This window comes from Stigmatopora argus, chromosome 5 (assembly GCF_051989625.1).
Source record: "Stigmatopora argus isolate UIUO_Sarg chromosome 5, RoL_Sarg_1.0, whole genome shotgun sequence".
Taxonomy (NCBI): domain Eukaryota; kingdom Metazoa; phylum Chordata; class Actinopteri; order Syngnathiformes; family Syngnathidae; genus Stigmatopora; species Stigmatopora argus.
Genome location: NC_135391.1, coordinates 7,181,302 through 7,206,936, shown reverse-complemented (window position 1 = coordinate 7,206,936; position 25,635 = coordinate 7,181,302). Strand labels below are relative to the sequence as shown.

At 38.3% G+C, this 25,635-nt stretch overlaps 2 protein-coding genes and 2 long non-coding RNA genes across 5 annotated transcripts; 3 read left to right on the top strand and 1 right to left on the bottom strand.

Annotated features, from left to right (window-relative positions):
• Positions 1-457: 457 nt before the first annotated feature.
• On the top strand, positions 458-9,934 carry golga1 (golgin A1). Of its 2 annotated transcripts, none has more exons than XM_077601716.1 (24): positions 458-639; positions 1,340-1,628; positions 2,350-2,440; positions 3,449-3,523; positions 3,862-3,959; positions 4,275-4,307; positions 4,429-4,557; positions 4,709-4,878; positions 5,167-5,278; positions 5,375-5,458; positions 5,622-5,747; positions 5,848-5,943; positions 6,087-6,182; positions 6,277-6,372; positions 6,688-6,828; positions 7,252-7,326; positions 7,406-7,495; positions 7,601-7,703; positions 7,865-8,025; positions 8,169-8,327; positions 8,559-8,618; positions 8,853-9,080; positions 9,172-9,258; positions 9,454-9,934. In XM_077601716.1, exons 2-24 carry the CDS (start codon positions 1,500-1,502, stop codon positions 9,532-9,534), a joined length of 2,520 nt encoding a protein of 839 aa, XP_077457842.1. In that variant the 5' UTR covers positions 458-639; positions 1,340-1,499; the 3' UTR covers positions 9,535-9,934. The 2 variants fall into 2 exon arrangements, with proteins under 2 accessions (XP_077457842.1, XP_077457841.1); XM_077601715.1 differs by having other exon boundaries at positions 3,449-3,556.
• A 367-nt stretch (positions 9,935-10,301) lies between these two features.
• rpl35 (ribosomal protein L35) lies at positions 10,302-11,825 on the top strand. The gene is made up of 4 exons (XM_077600871.1): positions 10,302-10,418; positions 11,009-11,145; positions 11,328-11,409; positions 11,638-11,825. Exons 1-4 carry the CDS (start codon positions 10,416-10,418, stop codon positions 11,785-11,787), a joined length of 372 nt encoding a protein of 123 aa, XP_077456997.1. The 5' UTR covers positions 10,302-10,415; the 3' UTR covers positions 11,788-11,825.
• Positions 11,826-13,227: 1,402 nt separating this feature from the next.
• LOC144074784 (uncharacterized) lies at positions 13,228-14,793 on the top strand. Its single transcript, XR_013300382.1, has 3 exons — positions 13,228-13,422; positions 13,576-13,747; positions 13,877-14,793. It is a non-coding gene; the product is annotated as an uncharacterized LOC144074784 (long non-coding RNA).
• Positions 14,005-16,130, bottom strand: LOC144074785 (uncharacterized). Its single transcript, XR_013300383.1, has 3 exons — positions 16,013-16,130; positions 15,302-15,490; positions 14,005-14,318 (listed from the first exon to the last, which is right to left on the bottom strand). It is a non-coding gene; the product is annotated as an uncharacterized LOC144074785 (long non-coding RNA).
• Positions 16,131-25,635: the final 9,505 nt, after the last annotated feature.

Sequence of the window (25,635 nt, the reverse complement as noted above, 5' to 3'; positions counted from 1 at the left end):
ATTAAGTATGAAGACAATTCCTCAGAAAATATTTTAATGTCTCATTTAAGTAAAATCAAACAGGATGCAGCGGGCCACTGAATGAGTGGTTAGCCTGTCAGTCCCACAGTTCTAAGATCAAGGGTCCAATTCCAGGTTCGGATTTCCTGTGTGGAGTTTGCATTTACTCCTCTGGCCTGCGTGGGTTTTTTTGGGGGGTACTCCAGTTTCCTACCACATCCCAAAACATACATGGAGCCCTGGTTGAACACTTTAAATCAACCAATTCAGGGTGTCAAAGTTGGCGTGGGCAGGCTCCAGCACCCCCTTGAGTGTCTGTTATTTTAAGTGTATAATTATGCAATTAAATGGGGATGTAAAAAAATAAAAAGGTGAAAAATGAATGCTACACTTCCCTTTCTCACTGCTAGAGAGCGCAGCATCCTTGTTTGTCATTTCAGCGGCCCACCAATGGACAAAAGGCGCAGGCGTGACGTCATCTGTTGGACGATTACGTGTAGCTCACCAACTACGTTGGTTAGCTTGACAGATGTAGAGAAATAACTATGCGACAATCGCAACGACACTTTTTCTAGAGCGGCCAAGACAAACTCATCTGGTACGACAAAAACATCGGTAGCAAAATTCCGGATTGTTATGGTAAGAGAAAGTCTACACTATTGAGCAAACAAGCTAGCAAATGCTAACCGAACCCGGTGATAATGGTAACTTTCATTGTTATGACAAGATTATGACCGCATTAGTGCCTGATAACCTCCATTTGGTCAATATTTAAACAAAACTTCCTACTTTCATCTACCCACACACATGGCAAATATTCGATTGATAAGATTTTAGACAATAAGCAAATGCTGTCATTTGACATTTCTTATCTTTTTGATTCAAATCTGTGTCACCGTAACATATGCGTGCTTAAACCCAATCAACAAATAAAGCTAAATTAAGCCCTATATATGAATGAAGTCATTCCAAAAACATATGCTTTGAAATAAATTAAAAACTGAGCTATCACGTAAAATCTGATTTATTGACATCAGTCAGGAAGTAGTGGTAGTAATAGTAGTAGTAGTACTAAAGTCGTATTCAATATCAGACGTGGTAAATTGAGAGCAGATTTTCCCCATCTTCTCAGTATGTTACCCTAATTAATAAATATAATATTTTTCATTGCCAGTTGACAACAATGTTGGTGTTTAATTCACTGCCATGGCCATCTTGTCTGTTGACATTGCTGCAGCAAGCCTTTTCTGTAAAATTGTTGTCTCCAACAATTTTGTTCTTGTAGAAGCGTTGTCAGATTTGGTATTTACAATAAACATTTTTTTCTCTCTTCCCCTAGATTCAGCAGAATGGCACCGCTGAGCTGTTCCTCATCTGAGGGAGGCCACAGAAGAAGAGAACACATTTTTATTACGCAATAAAACAATGAATTCTATCCATTTTATGGTGTTCCATACTCACTAAAAGCTTCTGTGAAGGAGTTTGCTGCTCGAACAGACATGTTTGCTAAGCTGAAGAAAAAGATTGCAGAAGAGGCAGCCACGGCCCCACGTAGCGGGGTCCGTTTACCTCGCACCTTCAGCAAAGAATCCATCACGTCAGTGGGGGCAGACTCTGGGGATGACTTTGTGAGTTCTCTTTAAGATTGTATTCTTTCATGGTTTATATTTCCCTGAAACATATCCTTTGAGCCCATGTGTTGTTCCTGGTGTTTTGGGGCTCTTCTATCAAAGAGACTTTTTAGAAATAAAGAACCATCAGAGCATGTAATTCACTATCACTTCTAAGATAATGTTAAAAACAATTTCAAATAGTCACCTGTCAGACAGCTGGTTGGGTGTAACGTTGCTAACCAACCATGATGACTTTAAGGGCTGGACTCCTTGAATCAATGATAACGCTACACCAGGATATCGTGTTACTTGAGTTCTGACATGTTACTTTGAAAGAGTAATTCAGAGAAGAAAAAAAAAGAAATCTTTTTTTATTCGTAACATTCAATGTTTTTCATGTGTTACCTTCTTCAAATGTTTCTTTGTAAGTGTTCTGGGTATATGCTGCCATGTTAATCCTAATAATTCTCCAGAGCTGCTTTTCTTAGAGTTATCATTTTTATTGTTTTTCCCTGCAGTGGAAACCATAGCTCAGCTACACCCACATAAATTATTTAGTTGTCCAAACAGTGATGGCAATTGAGGATGCAACATCTATTGTACTATGCAGCCCTTCATATTCTTTAATATTAAAAGTATACATTGGTTGCAATTTTTGAATATTGTAAAAATGGAACACATGGGCAACGTACACATTTTGAGTTGTTTAAATTCTAGTATTCCCTCTCAAATTCAGGCATCTGATGGAAGCAGCTCCAGGGATGACCTGCCTGCCCAACTGCTCAGGAGGAATTATCAGATCCGCAAACTAGAGGCAAAGCTGTCAGGTGGGGCATTTAGTCTATCTTTGCATGAAAGGGCCGAACTTGAATAATATGTTTAAGCCTTTAAATACAGAATTTCCCAAAATATAATATTACGATGACTGGCCCAGATGTGTGGTGTGTGCATTTCTTCTGGGTTTGCTCTGGTAATTATGCATGTTAGATTAATTTACAATTTTAATTGTCTAAGTGTGAACGTGAGTGTGACTCATTTGTCTTAATGTGCCATGTGGGGGATTTCTCACTCTAAATCAGCTGAGATTGGATTCACACCATTGCAAACCTAATTTTGTGTGAATGAATGTTTTATTTCCATTCATCTTCTGTACTGATTATCTTCACGTGGGTTGTGGGGGTGCTGGAGCCTATCCCAGGTAACAAAGGGCATGAGACGGTGCAAACTGAACTGGTTGCCAGCCATTTAAAGTAGATAGAATCTCTGCCAAAAAAAACTCTTTGCATGTAGTTTATTTTTCTGACCTGCATGATGCCTTGTTTTGTTTCATGGTGGGTGAGGAAAACGCTCTAGTTTATGATGTCAACAGTTAAGACAAGTGGTACTGGTGTATTATTACAAATGTATATGAATGATATAATAACATACTTGTGTTGTTTTCAGAAGCAGTGCCAAAAATAAATTAATTTAAGTCAAAATTTTCATCAATGATTACACCTGATTGTAATTGCATTCTTACATCACAACATTGATTAATAATTGGCTCAATTTTATTATCTTCTTGACTGTCATTTTGCAGTTGGAAACATCTGCAGGTCATATTCAAGATCAAAACCAAGTCCAGTTTGAAATGCGTGCAAGAATGTAATACAGTCAGACAAGACACACAAAAATAAAATGTTGTAATGGTGCTAAACATTAGTGTGGTAGAAGCTCATCTGATTGAAGCATGCTACATGGGTGCTGCAATTTTTATTCCAATAGTATTGCAACATTTCTAGCTTTTTTTCCTCACTGATATCTCATTTCATCACCCTGCATCCCAACATCAATAGACTATGCTGAGCAGCTGCGAGTAATGCAGAAGACCAAGGAGAAGCTTGAAATTGCATTAGAAAACCATCAGGATTGTACGTACCTCTCGTCTTGCTCCGCTCCTACCAGTGAGCTACTTTTCTCTTATCTGTCAATCAACTGAAATAACCAACTCACCACTTCATCCCCTTCCCCTAAAACAGTATATTTACATTGCATGTGTACTTCAGATGCTGTGAAAATTATTTTTGTTAAAGTGAAGAATCGAAATCTGCAGACCTTTTCACATCATAATACTTTTCAAATATGCTTATTGTTTCATTTTTCTTTTGTCTTTTGCTGCTTTCACTTGCTACTTACTTTCAGTCTATACTTTGTGTTTGTGCTTATTTTTAGTCTTGCTTTTTGTTTTTATCTCATCTTTTTTGTCCAGCTTCCATAAAAAAACTTCAAGAGCAGAATGAATTTCAGCAGTCTAACATAGCCAAAATGGAAGAAGGGATGACTCAAGCACTGGATAAAAAGGACCAGGTAAATATTTGTCTGATTCATGCTTACTTATAGTGCGGTTTAAAAAAAATCTTCCTTTTTTGAATATTAATTACTTGCATGTCACAGATCATCAAAGAAATTAATGTCTCACAGAGACATTTAAAAAGCAAACCTATAGTTAGGATCTGCACCCTGAGACCAATAGAACTAGGTCAACAAATTCATACGTCCAACCCCCAAAATTTGAAAAGAAATTATGAAATCAGGCAAATATACTTTTTTCACGTCACTCTTGTTACGTACTTCTTTTGTAGTGATCCGGATGCTTTACTGTTCTCTATTGTTTCCCCATAGGAGTGGATGAAGAGACTGGCTGTTGTGGAGAAAGTAAGCAGTGTGTCTTGTGATTATCGTCAATCTTTATTTGAACTATTTGATTAGTTTAACATTTGGCCACCAAACCATTATTTCCATGGAGAGAAAACTCTATCTGCGTATGCTTGTTTAGGAGAAGGCTGCCTTGTCAGCAAGACTGGACGAAATGATGGAGCAAAGCTTGACATTATTTCAGAAGAGGGATGATGTGGATGAATTTGAAGGCTTCCAGAAGCAGGAACTTGCTAAAGTCAAACACATGGTATGCATTTTTATATGAGTTCTGATAGCAAGGAGGGTTTTGCATTCAAAAGAAAATCCTGTTTGTTGAATTCATATTTATCATTTGAAACTGTCAGGGCACAGTGGCAGTTTTAAGAAATATTACATGAAGTGTCTGCTATGTCTGCCAGTTGCTGAGAAAGGAAGAACAGCTTGGTCGGCTTCAGCTGGACTTCCAGCAGAAAGAGACTGATCTTAATTTATCAAAACAAAGACTTTCTGAAACGCAAGGAACACTTCAAGCATTACAAAAGCAGCACACGGAGAGTTCCAGATCCAACACTGAGCTGGAAATAGAACGGTAAACTGTAGCATTATTATTTTAATCTTCGCTAGCATATTTTTAGTAAAGAATTGAGCAAAGGGACTGTTTATGTAGTTCACGCAGCCAGCTCAATCACCATGTATGTCTGAGTGATTAAATGAAGATGACAGTTTGTTAACAAGACTTCTGTAATATTATATCGTGAATAATAAGTCTTAGAATTAAAAAAAGAAAAGGTATATATTGCAGTTTATTGTTCATCCCTGTCTGATTAAATGTATATATGAATTATGAACATTTTGGAACAAAACTTGATTTGCGCAGAGAGCAACTACTGCTTATCAGAGAAGAGGCAGACAAGAAAATTGGTGACTTGGAGGGACAAAACCAAAAGCTACAAATGGTCATCCAGGAGCTCTCAACAGATCTAAAAAAGGTAGTTTTAAATGTCTGCTACTTTTATGTTTTAGCTTTTTTATTTGTTTGTTTTTCAATGAGAAGCTCACTACAACATGATGTGTATTTCTTGCAGTCGCAGAGTATGGTGTCTTCTTCTGAAAGCCTGTTCCAGGATCTTCAGACTGAACATAATGCCCTAAAGTTGAAACAACAGAAGGTTGAAGAACAAACACATTTGCTTGTCAAACTACATTTCATGTCTGAAAAAATGTATATATATTATTTTACTTTTAATGCAATCGAATCTAATTAAACAGGTTGAATTTCATATTTAACATCTTCTAATATTTTATTTTTAAATGTTTTCTTCAATTTATCAGGCTGCTGTTACAGAAGAGGACAAGGAACGCTTACTGAGGGACCTTCAAACAAACGTGAACTCCCTGGAGAGGCAGTTGCAAGGAAACCTGAGCCAGGACGACCATCTACTTGAGCTTGTCAAGGAGGTACATTTATATAGCCAACTTAATTTACCGCACTGTATTTGTAAGATCTATCCATCTGTCCGAGGAAGTCCGTAGTTTATTTGTGGTTCTGCTTATGCAGAGATCCAGGCTTGAGGAAAGACTGGAAGAGGCAAGAGCAGAACAAATAGAACTACGGACAAACCAGACTGAAACAGTCAGCTCCTTGGAGGCACAGGTACTAATGCGTTCCGTGGCCTACAGTTCCAGGTGGTGTTAACAATTGTATTTTACCAATATTTTGTCGCAAGTATTTTAAATTCAGATTTGAAGCTCCATGGAAAAAAATCATTGATATTAGTTTTCCCTGTCTGCCCTCAGATATCCAAATTGACATCCAGCATTGCAGAGCTGCAGACACTTCTCCGACATAAAGATGAATCTTCAAAGTCCTACCGAGAGAGAACAGATACACAAGTGAGTGAAGATTACCATCTTTATTTATATTGAACTGCTGAATACGTGTTGTAAAATCCATCATCCTCACCTGTTATTGCACTTTGTGTTTCAGATAGCAAGCCTGGAGGAACAAGTCCATAAAAGTTGTGTTCGACTGAAGAATGCAGAGGAGCAGCTTGAAGAGAAAGAACAAGAAATGGAAAAACTGGTAAATTCCCATTCTAAACTATTGAGATCTTATTTTTGTAAATCCATGGAAATAATAATAAATTAACAATAAGGTGTACTCCTATTATAATTTCTAAAATATTAGTGATGCAGACTTTTTAAGCATTCAGGTGGCTAAACCTGTCACATGAAATGGAAACAAACGCTAATATTGAACAGAATGTGAATGGATATTTAAAAGAAATGGACTTGCACATCCTGGAGGAAAAGTTAAAGATTAGCTATCCTGTCCTCCAATTCCCTATCTTCAATTTACCAGAGCAACTATTTAGCAAGGGATCTTTTTGTTCTTCAGCAAGGAGAGTGGAGTGCAGAGAAGGCTCTTTTGGATCAGCAGTTGTCTTTGTCAATGCAGCAGTCTGTGGAGCAGATAAAAAGACTGGAGGACACTATTACTGCTTTGCACACAGAAAAATGTACAATGCAAAACACAATGGTAGGCTCTTTATATTTCTCACCATCTGCATACTGTATTCATTTTAGGAATAATAATAAATTAAATCTAAGAACAACATTTCTATTGAAAATGATTATATCCCACCCATGAGCAATTTCAGAGTTTGTTTTGTTCATTTGTCACTGTGTGTGTGTGTGTGTGTGTGTGTTGAACATGTCTCACAGTTTGGGGGGATTTTGGTTTGTGAGTAATAATTTTTTGACCAGCCATAATAATGTCACATTGAGGTCAGATGGATTAGATTATAAAACTGGGTTGTTATTGCGTCATCACTCTTAAATGGTGTGTGTGTTGTTGCCAGATGTAAACAGATGTTTTTGGAGCTCTTATCTCTTTAGGGCCATATGGGAAGCATCATGAGCAAGAAGCTAATTATTCTTAATCTTTTTTTTTCAAATCTAGGTTGACTTAGAAAGGCAGAAAGAAGAGGCAAATGCATCACTGAGGCAGCAGATGGAAGAGTTGCAACAATGCAAGGTCAGAGCTGACAATGGTTGGAACACACATTGTTTTGTAGTCATTCTTTTATTTGTAATTAAACATCTGCACGTTTCAGTTGGAATTGGATGGCCAGCAGATAATAAGCACTGAAATTGCCAAAGCTCTAGAAGAAAGTAGAAGGCAGAGAGAGGAACTACAAAAACAGGTCTGTTGGAAAGCACACATTGCAAAGTTTATTCTGCTGATTAAATTGATTAGCCTGTATATTTGTGATATGAAATTAGGAGCATTATTTTACGCTTGTATACAGGTTGAACTATTGACCACAGCACTAGAGAGATCACATCAGGAATTCTCTTCGGTCAGTGAAAAGCTGTTGTCGAGGGAAAAAGACATCCAAAGTCTTCGTGATGGTAAATTCATGCACTTTGAATCCATTAAAGACCATGACATTTAAAATCTATTAACTTTCATTATATTTCTATATCAAGCTAAACCCAACAAACAAAAAAACAACTGGTTCTATGAGGCATTTTGTTGAAAAAGAAATCAATTTTCTGAAAACTTATCACAGAAGTGCAAAGTCGCCAAGCTTCGCTGGTCCAGTTACGTCAAGAATTAGAGCACCTGCGGGTTCAACAGGAGGAGATTGAGCTGGACAAAGACTCCCAGCTAGCTCACTTGAGAGAAGAGCTACTCGACCAGACCCAACAACAAGACACTTGTCAGGCTCGGGTTAGTACCTAGTACTTATTCTTATTAGGTTCATGAAATTTGGTTCATATTTTTGCTCATCTAAAAATTGTCTGAGCACACACGTACATAGCGCTTACTATTCCACTGTCCGTGACCGTGTGTCCATGCTGGTGTGTACCTAGATCTCCTATTTAGAAGTGGAGGTAGAGACCCTGACTGAGCAGCTTCACAGCCCTCCTGTGTGCAAGGAAGACCACAATGGCAGCGTGAATGTGGATGATCTCGATCACATTCAGAAGGTTAACAAAGACCTCGAGCAGCAGCTCAGTGACAAGAACAGGGTGTGTTTTTTTTATTCTTATTGTCTCATATCAACTCTTGCATTTTAAAAGGGAGCACATGCTGGTCTGTATATGTATTCTAAACAATGCATCCCTGCAATTTACTGGAGTTTTTTTCTCATTAAGCTTGTTTACGATCTTTAAAAAACATAAACTGTCACTTTTAAACTGTTAATATTTTTATTGAAACAGGTATGGTGAAAATATGTTAAGTTTGTTTTTGACTTTCAGACTATCAAACAACTGCAGCAACGAATGGCAGAATTAAAAAGGACATTGCAGAAAGAACTGGTATGACAACAAATGTTTTAAACATTTGTACATAGCATCACTTCACTCTTCCCTCTCCCTATAATATATATATATATATATATATATATATATATATATATATATATATATATATATATATATATATATATATATATATATATATATATATATAAAAACATGCCATCTGTTGATATTTTAATATCAGTTTATTCTGACTACCACTTTACAGTTTTCTGTTTCTTTCCTTTATAGAAGTTGAGGCCTGAACCAGAAGAAGAAACGAAGGAAAAGTTAACAGAAGGTTTAGTGGTGAAAGCAGAAACCGTATGTGCAGAACCACCAGCACGAGTGTCTTGTCCAAGCCTTTCCACTACACGCACCAGAGTGACCAACACCTCAAACCTTAATGACACGAGAGAAATCAACTTTGAATACTTGAAACATGTTGTTCTTAAATTCATGTCATCCGGAGACGCTGAGGTAAGTCACAAGTATGTAGCATTCTAAAAAGGTTTTTCAAGACATTAACTGAAATATTGCTTCAGAAATTCTGTTTATTTTTTGTTTTTAGGCATATCAGCTAATACGAGCTGTGTCAGTGTTGCTGGGCTTCACTCGTGAGGAGGAGGACATGCTAAAAGAAACTCTTGAGTATAAAGTCAGTATTATTAAATAAAAAGCTAAATATTGTTGATATTATTAGCAATACTTCCTTTCTCTTTCTTACCTTTCAAAACTGTTTTTCTTTTACTTTTTAAGTCTAGTAAAAATTTTTCATGCTAGATGCAATTTCCTCTGTGTATTCTGGTTCCTTTTATTTAAATCTCACATTTCCATGCATTTTGTGTTCCAGATGTCCTGGTTTGGATCAAAACCTTCTCCAAAGGGAATTATCCGGCCCTCAGTTTCAGGCTCTTCTACCCACCATAGGTGATAGACCACAAGGAAGGGAATGATCAAGAGACAGAAATATGATGCCCAGCCTCATGAGGAAATCACATTTTTGTGTGTGTGTCTCCAAACATTTACTTGGAAGCTCACTCTAAAAATTTAAGCAGCATCCTGCTGATATACTACAATATCTGTGGCTCTTTGGGACAAGGACTGTTGTTTTAATATGTTTTCAGGGGAAGGGCTGCATGGATTTTTTTTGTAATCAATTGTTGATTTTAAAAATGACACTATGGAGTTTAAAGCCAGTGGCATTGTAAAGATACATTTACACTTGAATTTGAGTTGCGAATTTTTTATGCTGCAAAACATGGATTCTGTATTGACTTGCATTAAGAGAAATGCCCATTTTTTCCTCAGATAAAGTTGGCAGCCTCAGTCTCCAGATGAATCTTTTTTAAGATCTTCGCAATAGACGTATTTCTCTCAATTCTCCAACAGGCTATTTTAATTTATTAAATGTAGTTTTGGATGACCAATCCTGAAGCTTTTCCGACAACGTTTGCCCTCGGTGGCTCACGTGATATGAATAAGAGCATACACCCCCATAAAGAAAAGAAAATCATTATTGTCACATTAAAATTATTTTCACCAAACAATGTATTTCAACAAAGGTTTCAATTCCCTGCTTGATTAATTAGTAATTATATACCTCTAGTTACATCTATATGTAATTTGTATTTTTTTCTTCAGTTTGAAATGTATTGTATAAATCTAGCATTACCCAGGACCGTCGACCTGAGCTTTGGCGCTGTTGTTTGTACGATTGAAGGTACAAACATGACGAAGAAGAAATTCACCGGAAGCTGCTTTCCGTGAACACGCGGTACGTCCGGCCTTTCCAACGGGCTCACAGGAGGAAACATGGTGGGTCTTTCTCGGGTCTCGACTAATTTCTATATTTTAGCGATCATCGCAGTTTGACACCATAACAGTCGGTAAATATAAGCGCGTAAGCACTTTGGCTCTCTATTTTGCTTTGCTAGGAGAAGTAAGCAGCACCCGATAGTGCATAACGGAGCAGTTTCAAGTGGCGCTATCACTCACGAGCGTAGCCTAGCTAAATTGCTAGGTGCTAATGTAATGACGACAATGTTAACGTTGACACAATTTTCGTCACGCGATGGACAAACGAAACATGGTCCTCAAGAAGCTGATAAATGTAGTTTGAATACCAAAGAACAAGATCTGTTGCAGAATATGTGCCAATTGTTGACTGAAAAGCAATGAAGGGGGCAAGAATCCGTAGGCTTCAGTTGCCTCGTCCAAAATATTTCTGTAACGTCTACAACTGCACAGCAAAACACTGAGTGCTTCTTAAAGTGTTTTTCCCAACCCTTTTACTTTTCGTATCATGATGTATAGTATTGTATATCAAGGTAGTGGTCTGTATGGGCCTTCAACGATGGTGCAATCATAACCATATTTGATATGCTGTAAATTAATTTCTTCTGCAGGCCAAGATTAAGGCAAGAGATCTTCGGGGTAAAAAGAAGGAGGAGCTGCTCAAGCAGCTTGATGACCTGAAAAATGAGCTGTCACAACTCCGTGTGGCCAAAGTAACTGGGGGAGCTGCGTCTAAGCTGTCCAAGATGTAAGTACTGGATGAAATCATCAGAGATGGTGTGTAATATGCTTTACATTGCTTGCGTAGTTTGAATGGATTTAACTGGCATATTTGATACTTGCCAATACATGAGATGGTTGTGGACGGAATTTTGCCGATGCAAAACTTCGCATTGTTAAAATGAGTTTGCACCACACCTTGTCTTGCAGCCGCGTTGTCCGCAAATCTATCGCCAGAGTTCTGACAGTCATCAACCAGACTCAGAAGGAGAATCTAAGGAAATTCTACAAGGTAAGAGCATTTGCTAACGATGATAGATGTGTAATTTATTTATCAAAATAATGCTTGATTTGTTCGACCCTCACCACATTCATACAACTTCTCAAGACACCTGGGCAAATAAAATGGTCCTATTTAAAGCCTTGCTCTGATTTGAACATTTTATGTTTAACTCCATGTTATTGTAACTTAATTTAGTTGTTAATATTCCGTTCTTAAAATTTTTGGTTTTGCTTATAGGGCAAGAAATACAAGCCCTTGGATCTGAGACCCAAGAAGACCAGAGCTCTGCGTCGCCGCCTCAACAAACATGAAGAGAGTCTGCGCACAAGGAAACAGCAGAGGAAAGATCTCCTTTACTCGATCCGCAAATTTGCTCTCAAAGCGTAGTGTTTTCTATCTCCTCAATAAAACATGTTAAAGATGGACCCCTTGTCATCTGTTTACTGCTAAAATGTGAAAAAGCACTTTCCTACTTTGCTTCCGCTCATTGTTCATTTGCATTGTGAAGTGATAGCCTAAGAGTTAAATAATTTGGCTCAAAAAAGTTATCATTTAAATTAAACAGCTTCCACCTAAACGATTAATAGGTAGATGCTGTTGTGTTGTGAGCAAAATGGAACCGAGGAATGTCTGGAATGAAAGCCACCGTTATTCTAATTGCTTTCCTAGTAACGGCATGCTGTCATCTGCATGTCACTTAAGCAACAAAGTTTATCTTTTCACTGTCCAGCACTGGTGCATATGACCAACATGAACTCTCTGGTTAGTCTGGCTCTCTGTTTTAGCATTTCCACCTCATTTGTGAGGCCTAACCTGGCCCCTTCAACCAAGAATGGCTGCATCCGAGTCAACAACTGCAAATGTATCATGAAGGATGGCACTGGGGTGATAAATCTGCAAGCTATGGGGGACGACGATGGTTTCCTGGGACGGATGAAACCCCTCCATGCAGATGACGGGGCAATCGATGGCGAGTACTTGCTGACATTCAGTCCATGCCAGCCTTTCTCACAACCTGAAGACCTGACAGGGAGTGACTGCACCAATGTTGCTGCATGCCTCATTGTCAGGTATGTCAATACATGACATTTAAGAGAACTTGGTAGAATAACCAATTTTTTTTGAACATTTTACATGAGAGCTATCTGCGATGCCTTCAATGGTTTTCTTTCAGTTCTTTTTAGATTTTTTTTTAGGTCTAAACCTAACTGTGATTGTGCAGTTTAGTTTTTGGACAAGTAATACTTGAGGCACTTGGGAATATTGTATCATTTCATTTTTCCTCAAGGTCTGACCTAAGTGTCCACTAGAGGGCCTATTGTACACATGTTACGCTTGAACTGTAAACCTAGGGTTTGTTTGTAAAAACCATACAGAAATCAAATATATAGCCAATATTGTAACCAATATAAGAGTTATGTAAAAACTGAGTCCAAAATAACATTTTAAATAAAACGATGTTTTCATGTGACTGTAATCATCAGCTTTCTTATTGCGAACCCTGGAATAATTTGTCATTATTTCTTAAATTGTTCAATGGTGTTGTTTTTTATGGACTTATATTTGCAATGCATATCATAAATGAAGCATACCATATAGCATTAAATATGTAACAGTATTTTCCCATTAACAGGTATCAAAGGTTCAACAGATATATTCACCGCTATATCAGCTTTGGTGGACATAATGGTAATGTATTTCATTACAATGACACCCTGAGGACACTTTCTGTTTCCTACTTTGGTGAGTTTTAATTCCCTGCTTCATTTGAATGCCATTCACTTAATTGACACCCTGTTCCAGGGCCCAACGAACTCCCGCGGACAATTGTGCATTATCACTGCAATCCAAATGAGTCTTCATCCTTTATTCGGGACCAGACGTTGAAAGTAGAGGAGCCTCTACAGATCTGGGTGGAGAGCCCATGTGCATGTCCAAATGCCTGCGCTATCGGAGATCTGGGTCTTGGCTCGATCTTCCTTATTTTCCTGTCTGTCAGCGCTGCTGCTTACTTCATACTTGGTAAATCTTTGTTGTTTAACATACAACGCAGTGAAACCTTTTTATTGCACTTATCTCAATGTCTTGTATGTTTGCCAAAATTCAATTGTTTCATATCCTGCAAAAATCTCAATAAAATGTCAGGTTTACTTATGCACTGTATTCTGTGTACAGGCTCATGCGCTCTGAGACCATTTCGGAGCAGCAATGGTGTTCAAATCTCTCCAGAACACAGCGTATGGTGTATGATCTGCTACCTCTTCACTGAGAAAAGGCCAGCGAGAAGACCTTATACGGAGGTGACATGTTCTGAAGCAACGTTGAAAGATTCAATGGTGGCTTAGGTGTAAGTATTTAAGGAGCATACATTATTTGGGGGTATCTTGTGTACACATATTAATTGTGTTTCAACATTTAAAGAGTTCCTCAAAACGTTTAAAAAACAACAACAACAACAACATTGTTCCATTTTCAGCTTTCTTCCTCGCTGTGTGAAAAAGGCAAATAGAGATGGAGCTCTGAATGAAGTTCTGTACTTGCTTGGTGTTGTTTGGGAGCTTCTGAGGTATAAACAGGTGCATCATTTGATCAGTTAAAGCACATTGTTGCAATAGGAAACACAGTATTGCTGGTATGGTTTCAATCCTGATTTTACAACCCAAGTATGTGTAAAAACCAGTTTGAAGTTCTACCATTGACCTTGCTGATTCTTTTACCTGCACTTTTGCTGGTTGATTCATTTCCTACTGTCCTCACGCCATCTACCTTCTCAAACCGTGTCACTGGTTCTTTCCCTCTTTTCAGTGGTCCATTGGCACTGGTTAGCTGTCTCGTTTTTCCATTTCTTGCTCGTCCGGCGTGTGCTGGCAGCCCACCATTGTTATCCCTTTGCTGAAGGGGGCAGCATAACCCCTGAACTAAAACAGGAATAATAAGGAATCTTCTGATCAAATAAAAGAAAGATGGCACTGAGATTAATACAATTTGCACCAGGAAAAAATGTTAAGACAATGTTTGTCTAGGCATGACTGTTTATCTGATCATTTATTTGCAAAAACTGCACCCCACATTTACAGTAGTGTGCCTGGTCCACAAAGTGTAAGTGACCCTACTACAACAATGAATAAAAGGCTTATTATTAGTGTAAGGCCACTCCAGGTGCACATTTCTAAACTTTCACGACTGCAATATAAATGTCAGATTAGCAGATGTTTTTATGTAAGAGCCACTGTTGATTACGGTAGTTTAGAAACAGAGGCGTGCAAGCCAGGGAGTTGCTTAAGGCCCCCACAAATAAAGGGCCCCCAAGGGCTGCTAAAATGTACTTCACAAAAAGTCAAGAATTGGCCATTCGAAATGAGTAGAGAATCTCCCTATTTTGTAAAAAGTGAAACTTAAGTGTGTAATTTTAGCTGTGTAAGGTTATTTTATGTTTTCCTATTAAAATGTGTCTACCAGCTTAATTTTTCTTTTGATGTGTCCTTATAGAGTGTTTGCTTATTTATAGTGCATTTATGACTGCAAAACCAAATATTTTTACAGTGTGCACAATTGGGTGGGGGTCCAGGAATTTATTGCTTGGAGTCTCAAGAGACTCGAGCAATGCAATGCCATGGATCTGTGCTACATCATTCTGTTGCTAATACTATTTTGACCCTCCCGCGTATCTAATCGAGGTTGAACTCGCTCATCTTCCATTTGATGAACATGCTTCTCACATAACAGTGGCAGCTGACAAGACAACTGGCAAAATTCCTCCCAAAATTTTTTGCAGGTCTGATTGTTCTCTGAACGCTCTGAACATGCCGCTAGTTGAATTTTGGACTCAGTCAATTAAACAAATGTAGACAAAAAGAAATTTCTGGACAGGACGCACACCCTAGGGAAAATTTGTCTTCACCTTGCAAGCCCACAAGCTCCACGCATGTGGTGGATAGTCCCATGTTTTTATGATGGGACCCCGGACGGAATGGGGATGATGCGGTCATATGGAATTCCCTGGGCTGACAACTCCCTTTCTGTTTAGCCCAGACATCCATGCGTTCATTGGAACCAAGGGTCCTCCCTTGACCCTTTCTTCAACACGCTCCTAGAAGTTAGGCAGGAAAGAAGTAATGACGCAGGCATGCTGTGTTTAGAACATTGTTTGTGCTGTTTCAATTGCACTTTGGGAAAGTTTATAAACACACATGGTCGTTTCTATTTATGAAACAGTAAATTTGGAAAAATGGAGAAGAGATGTGCGTCTCTTGTTTGTATCTATAAAGTGAAACCAGGATTCAAGATGTTAAGTAATGCAGTATGTCAACCACATGGTCTAATCGGAAGGAAATCTAGTCTTTTTTTTTTTTTTTAATGTATAATCCTTTTTTCATCAAACTTCAAATGCCATTGCACCAAACCCCTTTAAAATACAAAAGGACATTTTTCACAAAGCCATATGCAAGATGTTTCTGTTCAAATCACATTTAATTAAAAAAGAAAAAGTGCCTAAACAATATGAAGAAATAGGGTAAATGGGTTCATATGACTGTGGACTCAGACTGTATCTAAAGAAATTGAGAAACCGATTCATTTTCATGATAATTTTACACTAGAAAGCCACTCTTACCTGCTCCCATTGATGATCAGTGCTCCCAATATACTATAAGTTCAATTCTGCTCATTTATGTGATGTTTTTCCTGGATATAGATCCACCTAAATTGAATTGAACCAGCAGGACTATTAGTGTAGATCCATTTGCCTGTTGCTAAGTGACCAAGAGCTCACGCTTTTGTTTGTGGTTGGTACGACTTTAGTTGGGGGAAGGGTACATGAGTGTGAGTGGCACAATATGATCAGGTTTGATTTTGGTCTCTTGTTAGTGTAAACCAGCTGATCGAGAAAGTAAGCACGGCTCACTTGAACTCTGGTCTTGTTTTCTCATTTCGATCATCTGGTGGAAACATGAGCATATGACAGCTGCAACTTCACTGAAATCGCTACCTCTCAAGAGAGGAACGTTGCTAGTAACGTGTCGGGATGACATGCTGTGAGGTCTATGAGCATGAGAAAAATTCCTGGTACCATTCTAATAAAAATAAAAATAAAGAATAAAAAAAACACACCACACCATTCAATTTTAACACCTAAACTAAAGCCTGCACATACTACAGTACCTATTAGTCGCTTAATTACCTGTATCAACCCATCAAAGTCACTATGTACTAGTATTTAGTTTACTACCTCTTTATTGAAAGTTCCCTTTGAGTCCCCAAACTATGGTAACTGCAGTATCATGACAATACTATCCATAAAAAAAGTTCACTGATACCAAAGTGGCCGTGGATGTATGAGGAAAGTGTTACAGTTTGTACAGCTTCATGTCCATGTGTTCTACATTGCACTGAGGACGGGAGATAGCTGGGTCATGAAGCCACATTTCATCTGTTCTGTGTTATAGTTCACAAGATGAAAAATTGCAGCGATAAGATTAGATCAATTTGGAATAATCCTAAATGGATTTACTGTACCTCTGTACCTACTCGGTGATGTCACTCCATAGTAACATTTAAACCTAAAAGGAAGACAGGTGCACAGAGGTATCAATTTTACACAATATTTTTCCATATCTTAATCTGACCATAGCTGAATTTCTGTGAAGCACTTTAATGTCAGCCAACCACTCTTAAAGCATTCCATTTATCCCTCCTACCATTTTGGGGCGACCGGTTAGGGAAATTCAGTGTGATTGGCGCTTTAATGCAATCTAAGGAGAACCTAAAACTTGTCTTTGCACAGAATTTCTTTTCAATCATCAGCATCTCCCTCATACACCCATAGTTCATAACTGGGTGGCTGATCAGTTTGAGTGTGCAAGAAAAACAAGCATTTGCAGCTGCATGGTTGGTAAGAAAAAGGGAAACATCTGTCCAACTTTGTGTCATGAATCGGAATTAATTTCACACGCCTTGTTTCTTGGGCACGCATGTTTAAAACGGGCTGCAAGGCAATGTTTTGATACAGTACTTTAGCAAATCATAGCCTCATCCACATGCTTGTAATGGGAAGCATGTGTGTGTGTTTTTGTCTAAAGCCAATGGAGACAATGTTTCACATGACCTTTAGTTGCTGCTGTCAAAATCCGACGTCTCTGCGATGTTTCTTACCTGCTAGCGAGCAGTTAAGACGTTTGCTGAAGAAAATGGTTAAAGAAAAGACAGCAACATAAATATAGAGTCAAGGGCTGGGATCAGATCTTTTTCAAGAATACATTTTGGAAGAATGACCCTTCATAGTCCCTGTGGGGGCATTACTTCAACAATAAACAATCAGAATTAGTCACTGCAACCATTTTCCCATTCCCTCAATATTCCAGAACCACCCACCCTTATTATAGTTCCAGTTTTTCTTGTCAGCTACATGCTTTGCACTCAAAATACAAAACTGACAAAAACAATAGACAAAGCCAAACATGTTGAACAGCTTCCAGCTGGAGACGTTTAGATCGGCATTGCTTTTAATCGCAATAAAAGTACAGTGATATACAGTAATACAGTAATTGTGACCAACTGAGCAATCTTAGATGAGACTGGCTATTTGCAAGTATATTTAATGAGGAAATACATATATAGTCGACTCTTTTTACATTTAAATTATGGACCTGATTGAGTTAGAGATACAAGATACAATGCATAGAGAAGGGAACTTCTCCATAATTGGAAACATTATAATTATAATTATTATTGTGTCACTCATTATATGCAGTCAAGAGGGTCTGCCGGCCCTGACCACAAACCCTTGGCCTTTTGTTTGGGATAAAAGTCCCGGGTAGAAATTCCCACATTTTACATTGAACATTCCCATGACTTCACTCATCATAAAATGAGCTGCTTGTGGTCACACTGTATCCGTAATAATCCTGCTTTTGCACCATAATGCCAGCACATTATGGGCTGTGGGTAAAATCATGTATTAAATCTGTTTAAATATTTGCTTGAGTGATCGATGTTGCTCATAAGCATTTATTTAATTTCTTTTTGTAGTTGTTAAACGCTCAACTGTATTTGTTTTAGTGTGACTAACTGTTGAGCCTTTTATCCAGAAAATGACTCTCTTAGGTAATGCCCCCCCCTCCCCCTCCTATCACAGCCAAAAAATCCAAGTGAGCACTGACATGTGTGAAAGTTGAACTATAACACCATGCTGCTGCTCTTATTGAAAGGATCTTTATGTCATTGTGGTTTTGGGGGTTTTCCTGGTTATACGTATGACATCATGATGGTTCTCTCAGTCTCAGCTGTGGGTGTTCAAATTGCTCTTTGTGGGTGGGAGGCATTGAAACACCTGCCCTTTTTCTCTTGCGTCTTGAGAGCATTGTTTAAGCGTTTACATTACACCTCAGGCAAGCCTTTGTGACTTCAAAATAGAGGGATGTCACTATATGAACTGTCGCACTTGAAGCTGTTATGTGTATAGCTCCTAGTATAAAGAAGCAGAATACAACATAAGGGATTTTCATTTTCTTTTCAGGAGTAGATGTACCAAACAGTGAAACAAACATGAAATGTGGCCTCTAATTGTAAGAAGAAAAATAACTATCAAAAATATTGTTTAAAGCACCAAACACATCGTTACCCATGTTTTTATCCAAAACAGTAAAAAAAAAAATACTTTCACATTCCTAAAATATAAAACCTGTAATTATCCCAAATAAAGAAACCAGTTGAGTGTTGCTTGTAACTCCTGGTAAACATATGAGCATGGCTCCTCCTCATTCACTATGGTAACAAAAACCATAGGGATTGGCTCAATAGTTGATGTGGAAGAGGCTCATTTTAATGACAGGCAGACTTTTTTAAAAATTCGTTTTCCCTACCGCTTATCCTCACAAGGATCACGGGAAGCAGACTTTTGAGGGTCATAAATATAAGAAGATCGCAGGAGTAAACAATTTGTAACAATTACAATTTGTAATTGTCCGCATTTTAAAGAAAGCATTGAGCAGACATGTTGTACGACATCTCAAGAGTGCTTTAAATTGTGAGTGAAAAAAAGCAAAAGTTGTTTGTGATTGGAGAAATGAACATAGCTCAAACTTATATTGGAATAGAAAGCCGATGGATAGCACGCTAGCAGACTGCAAAAAAAAAGAATCTCATGTGGTACTTGGAGAGCAGAATACATCTATTGAATGCTGTGGGAACTTTTTTTTCTATACACTCCAGAGTTCACATTCCAAATCCAGTTTCATTGGCTCGATTTATTTCTCAGCCTGAGGTCAGTTCTGCAGGGAGCGCTGGGGTCATTTCTGCTGAGAGATGGTGATTGGGACAGAATGTTTATGTTTGGTTTTGGAATAAAAAACAGTCTTCTTAAATTCAGGTGACAATAACTACACAGTCCCTGTTTCAAATAGCCAAGAAATGGAGTTATCTCTTGAATGCTAGTAAATGGAAAAAACTATATTTTCCCAACGGCAACATCTCTCCATTTATTTCAATCGGGTCACACATGAGTTCAATTTGACTTGGAAGGAGGCGTGGCACACCCTTGAGAGGGTCTAAGAAGCTCAGAACACCTCGACTTAGCACTCAATACTCAAAATATGATTCAAGTAAAAACATTACCTCAATCTTATCTTTTAATTTGATTCAACATAATTTGCCATGATGAATGACAGGCTTAGAGTGCGCTTGAGTGACAGGTAAATTTATCACAACTTTAGATATCTGACCAGATCAATCTTACAATATAGATGACTTGGAAATCCTTTGTGAAGACCATTACCATGCAACAAAGTATTCAGGATTTGGCTCAGTAATCCTCATCAGCAATTTTTGTTTGACATTTTCTATTATCAAGCCCTCCATAATGTTTCCCTGCTGGCTCAGTCTAACCTAACTTGCAGCAAAACACCCCACTTGTGGTCCGACATTCTGTAATGAAGGTGTAATGAAGTTTACAGCAGCACTTTCACGGTTTTGAATGAACCGCACTGTATCAATTATGAAGGCACCCGTTCAGACTACATACATCTGATACACATAGAAAAGAAATGAATACAATATATAGTATACTATGGGAGGCATCGGGATTAAAGACTAGAGGTTCAATTTATCGTTTCATAAACCAACGTATTTGATCGTGGGATGTCAGTTCAAATACCATACGAATCTGATTAACTACATCTTGAGACCAGACTGCACTCAACATAAGCAGTATTTATTTTCAAACATGAAGCATGAAACATGCTTATGTGATAAATCCACCCGCCTATATCATATATTGAGCAAACATTAGTCACAGCAACTTTATAACTTACAGAACCTCCTTTTTCATTACAGCATCAGTTTCATGAAAGATTTTATTTGGGTTACGCTTAGTTAGCCTTTGTGTGAGAGAGAATTGGGTGTTGAATATTCAGACATATTGAGGCATTACTGTTCAGAACGCATGCCAACACATGAAGAAGTGAAAATGAGCCGTTGATGTTCGTGTGAACTGTAGGAGTATTTTATATAAAGGAAGTATATAGCAATAGCTGAAGGCCGGTCAAATTGGCAATCATGTTATTGTTAGTGCCGTTTACATAATATTATTCATATATTTTCTGCATTATAAATGGATGGACCAAAATGAATGCTGGTAGGTATTTTCACAGGATATATATGCGTCCTTCTAGTCCATTTTTTTTTGTGTCAGAGATGATTAATTAACTGGGGACTTATTGTCTGTCTGTTAGGAATTAGCCAGTAGGGGGCATGTAAAGTATTAAGGGCACATTCTTCACCCTGCAGCACAATAGTGCTTGTTTACCTATAAATCTTGAGTTTAAATTGAATTACTCACTTTTGTGAATGCTGAGAAATGACTTTTGACCTTAAATACAAATTATAAATATAAGTGCTCAAGTCTATCTCATATCGCAGTCATAAATTTGTGCTGACATAAAATGTGTCAAATGTACGAATACAATTCTGACAGTTTATAATAGGAAAGAAAAGCCATTATAACATGGACGATGCCGAAACAATGTAACTAATGCATCTTCACCTTTAAAAAGCCACGAGGGGATTGTAATCTTAAAAGCATGAATAATACTAGACAGATTATATGTTGCAAGCTGCAGTTGAGTTGTCTTTCTTGTGTGTTTATTGTATACAGACAGTACACTTTATGAAGAAGGTATACAATTTAAAGCTTGATGCATGTGGAACACATGCGATGATATGCTGTGATATACGATAGTGTTACGATCACCAATGAATTTTACTACTCAAGCGTTTGAATTTAGCGACAGCCCCTCAAAAGAAAAAAAAAAATCAAAGTACACTATGCATATGGAACGAAAAAGATATTGGTGATGGGAGCAACGCTTTGATTGAACCTTTTAAGTTTCCTTTGCTTTTGGCTCTTGAGCAAAAGACACATGACTCCCATCACAGTTGAGATAATAGCTAAGCTGCTCTAAAGCTGCTCTAAAATACACATGCGGACTTGGCTCACTTTATTGTGTCGTTAGAACAAAGCGAGGTCAAAAGATACAGTGATGGACCACCAGGCGGTTGCCATGTGCAAACCCAAGTGTTCATGTTGATTCTTGTGTGCTGCTGTTGCAGCCACAAGTGGAGTGGAAACACATAGCTGACCTTTTAGAAATGTTCATCATTTAGATGCAGTTCAGACCATTGACAGATTTTTGCGTTAGTGCACTTGGATAATTAAAGTCTGTGCAATTATAGATGACTACAGAAGAAATTTGTGGCATCCTTTAGCCTCCAGACAACAGCTGTCTGTGGTACAAGGAGTGTTGGCATTTGAATGAAAGAGAAGATTTAACCCTCACCACAATGGTTTCATTCTTATGTGCTGAGATTCAGGCTCACTGTCACTGAGCCAGCATTCCCCACAGCTTTGCGAGAAACCAGTTTTGTGTTGAATGTCAAGAACTGCACGCCTATGCTATCTTGGAAATACTAAAAAGACTTCTCAAGTTAAGACAGTACAATTTTGTCAACATGTAGATCACAATATTTCTTCACTTTACATTGTTGGACAAATGGCTACATTTTATCCAAACCTACCATGGCAGAAAACCTTTGGACTACGATTCTCACGTGGCTAAATGGCTATATAGGCTGACTGTATTTTAAATGATATGACACCCCCGTTTCTAGAATTTCAACAGCTGTAATGAGGTGTTGCAATTCACCCTCCTTAGAATTGCTTTCTGGCATGAGCAGAGGGGCTGTGATGGACGGCAGACTCTGGTGAGGTGTCGTAGTAAGTGCCCCCCACTGCAGCTGTTCCAGCTGAGTTTCTTTGTCAACTACTCTTAGCCAATGGGTGGGTGGTGTCTCTCAGGAGCATCTCGTATATTGTTGTTGTTCCAAAACCCAAATCCAAGACACCTCCAACCATTAGAACAACAATTAATATCAGGATTCCTGGGCAACATGAGACTATCACACTCACTTAACTTGGGATTTTTTTGTTTCTCTTAGGTAAAATCCATGTTGGAGGCCTCTGCTGCTCTATGGCCAGAAAAAATATCGTTTGTTGTCATGGAACGTGGTTTTTCTCTTGTATCTTGTGTCATTTCTTTCACTGCAACATTTTCAAGTTGGTAGCTATAGCGGTGGGCTTTGCATTCTTGATGAGGGCGACCAAAACCTTCAACATTACACCTGAAATACTGGACTTCAAGGGCCAACAAAATGTACTTAAATTAGGCCCTCACTCAAATTATGTTGGATGTATTTATCACTGCTCAGGGCAAAATATTGATGTGAGGTGACAGGACCGCTTCTTCATTGTTATGTGTAAAGGCCTCCACTTTAGTATACAAAGATGTTCTTTTCTATGCTCTTTGCTCAATGGCCTTAACCACAGGAAGGCTTTTTTTCCCCTAAAAAAAAGACATCATTTTTGAACGTGAGCCAACTCTCTTTGACAAAGAGAGGTAAGGATATCAGACTAGAGTAAAACGGATAGTCTCTGTTTGTATTTTGCATGGAACTGCTTTTGGATAAAGAGATTAACGGAAGGTTAACCAACTGCAACATCCTTTTTAGCTTTCCAACAGTTTTGAACAGAATGGCTCTACAGAAAGGTTGTCCTTGTCTCCTCTGACTACCTCTTCTTGAAAGAATCTGTTTGAGGAAGTGGCCTGCTGTGTTTTTATTCATGTGCCTTTTCTATGTCATATGTTGTGTCCGCCACACTGCTGGGAACTAGCTGTTTACATGCGAAGAATGGCTTTAGTTCTTGTCGCTCTGAGGTTGTGATGGGTCATGTTGATGACCAAGAGGCCATGCTAAATGTGAGCAAGATCAAGTGGAGTCCTGTTAAGCAACAGTGGACCTTTTGTTTTTACATGAGTCGCTTAGGCTGAGGTAGCAGGGGGTCACGTGACTTGTCAGTGTTCATCAACACGGCCAGTTTGGACTTCATTGTTCCATGACAGGGCGGCCCGGCCCAGTGGTTAGCGCGTCGCCCGCACAGTTCTGGGGTCTTGGACTCGATCCCAGGTCGGTCGTCAGTGTGTGGCACTCTGATTTCCTCCCACATCCCAAAAACATGCAGGGTAGGCTGGTTGAACACTCAAAATTGCCCGTAGGTATGAAGGTGAATGGTCCTCCGTGTCCTTGTGCCCAGCGATTGGCTAGCCACCGACTCAGGGTGTCCCCCGCCCAGTGCTCGTAGTTGGCTGGGATGAGCTCCAGCACCCCCGCAACCCTGGGCGGTTCAGAAAATGAATGAATGTTCCACGACAAGTCAACATTCCGTGACAGAGTTCTAAAGGGACATCCCCATCGTGTCTCATCCCAACTTTGAATTAGTTCCTTAGCAATGAATGGATGATTTAATCCATTGTATCATGTTATCTATAAATAGAAAATAAAATTGGGAGCACATGCCTCCCCACCCCTGTTTTTCAGATCTTTATTTATTCCAATGGCTCCCTTGTGAGTTGCATGAAATGGATTTGGGGATTTTCAACTCTTCTGCCAAGAAATCCCGCAGCCGTGCTCTTTGGATTTAAGCTCAAGCGACGGCATCACATAGCAGCTCATATGCACTCAGTTATTTGGAAATCAGGAGATTTGAGTCAGAGTTCATTATCTCCTCAACAGGAGGTGCACAAGGTGGTCTGGTTGTCACTCAGCATTTATTGGTTCATTCTAGATTCATGTGTCAGATTACAGCAGACTCTTTTTTTTTTCCCCAGATATTTTTATTCTGAGAACACGTTTATGGATTTACTAATAAAGACATCACCTTGCAAAATGTGTCAAAATTCTGAAATCTTACTAAAATATAATGCAATACTCTTAAAAGGGACCGGATGGCCTTAAAAGTCAATTTTTTATGATTCAGAATGTTTCCTAGTGGAATATATATATATATATTTTTTTACACAACCCATCAACCGTTCTATAGCTATTCATACTTCATTAAAAAGTCATTTAATTTTGAAGAAGCAATAGTTGAAGTTAAATTGAAGTATAATTAATACATCTTTACAGCAGATAAAGACAAAAAAAGGACAGTGAAAAAACTCAGTAAGCTAATTTTTCCCCCTGATCCTGCAGGTTATGGTACACTTTGTAAAGGGTATTACATGGAGAAAAAAAACAAGTACTGCATGCTGTTAGTATATATAATTAATGTCCACCTTGCACATTGGTCACTTCAAGCTTGTTGATGCTTTACAATGTCAACAAATAAAGAAATTTAATTATTTGCCCATACAGTCAAATTGTCTGTTTAATACAACAATATATTGTAATAAAAAAAGCTGAAACCTCTACAGCCAACTACACTTTCTGACACAAAAATAAGGGAAACAAGCTCAAAGTAACAATCATATGAATTCCGGCATTAGAAAGAAAAAAAGAAAAAAAACTTTCCTTGAAAATGTTTAGTTAATATAACACATGCACCATAGCACAGGAGAAGAAGAAAGAAACATTGTGGGGAATAAAATAAAAGGAGCAGAATTAGGAACAAAGTGCTTTGTGATCGGATGGACTTAAAGATAAAAGTCAATTGTTATGTTTGTCTCTCGGCTGGAGAAGCAATCTGAAAGCAGAAATAATCTTATTGGTTGAGTTAAACAGCATGGGTAGTAAGAAGAAGCTTTCACTGAGGTTGTCCATTAAAAGACGCTTACAACAGCTTCAATTTCAAAGCATTGCTACGAGAGTGTAGCTGTTGTAATTGGCCATACCAACAGCAGTCTCAAATTG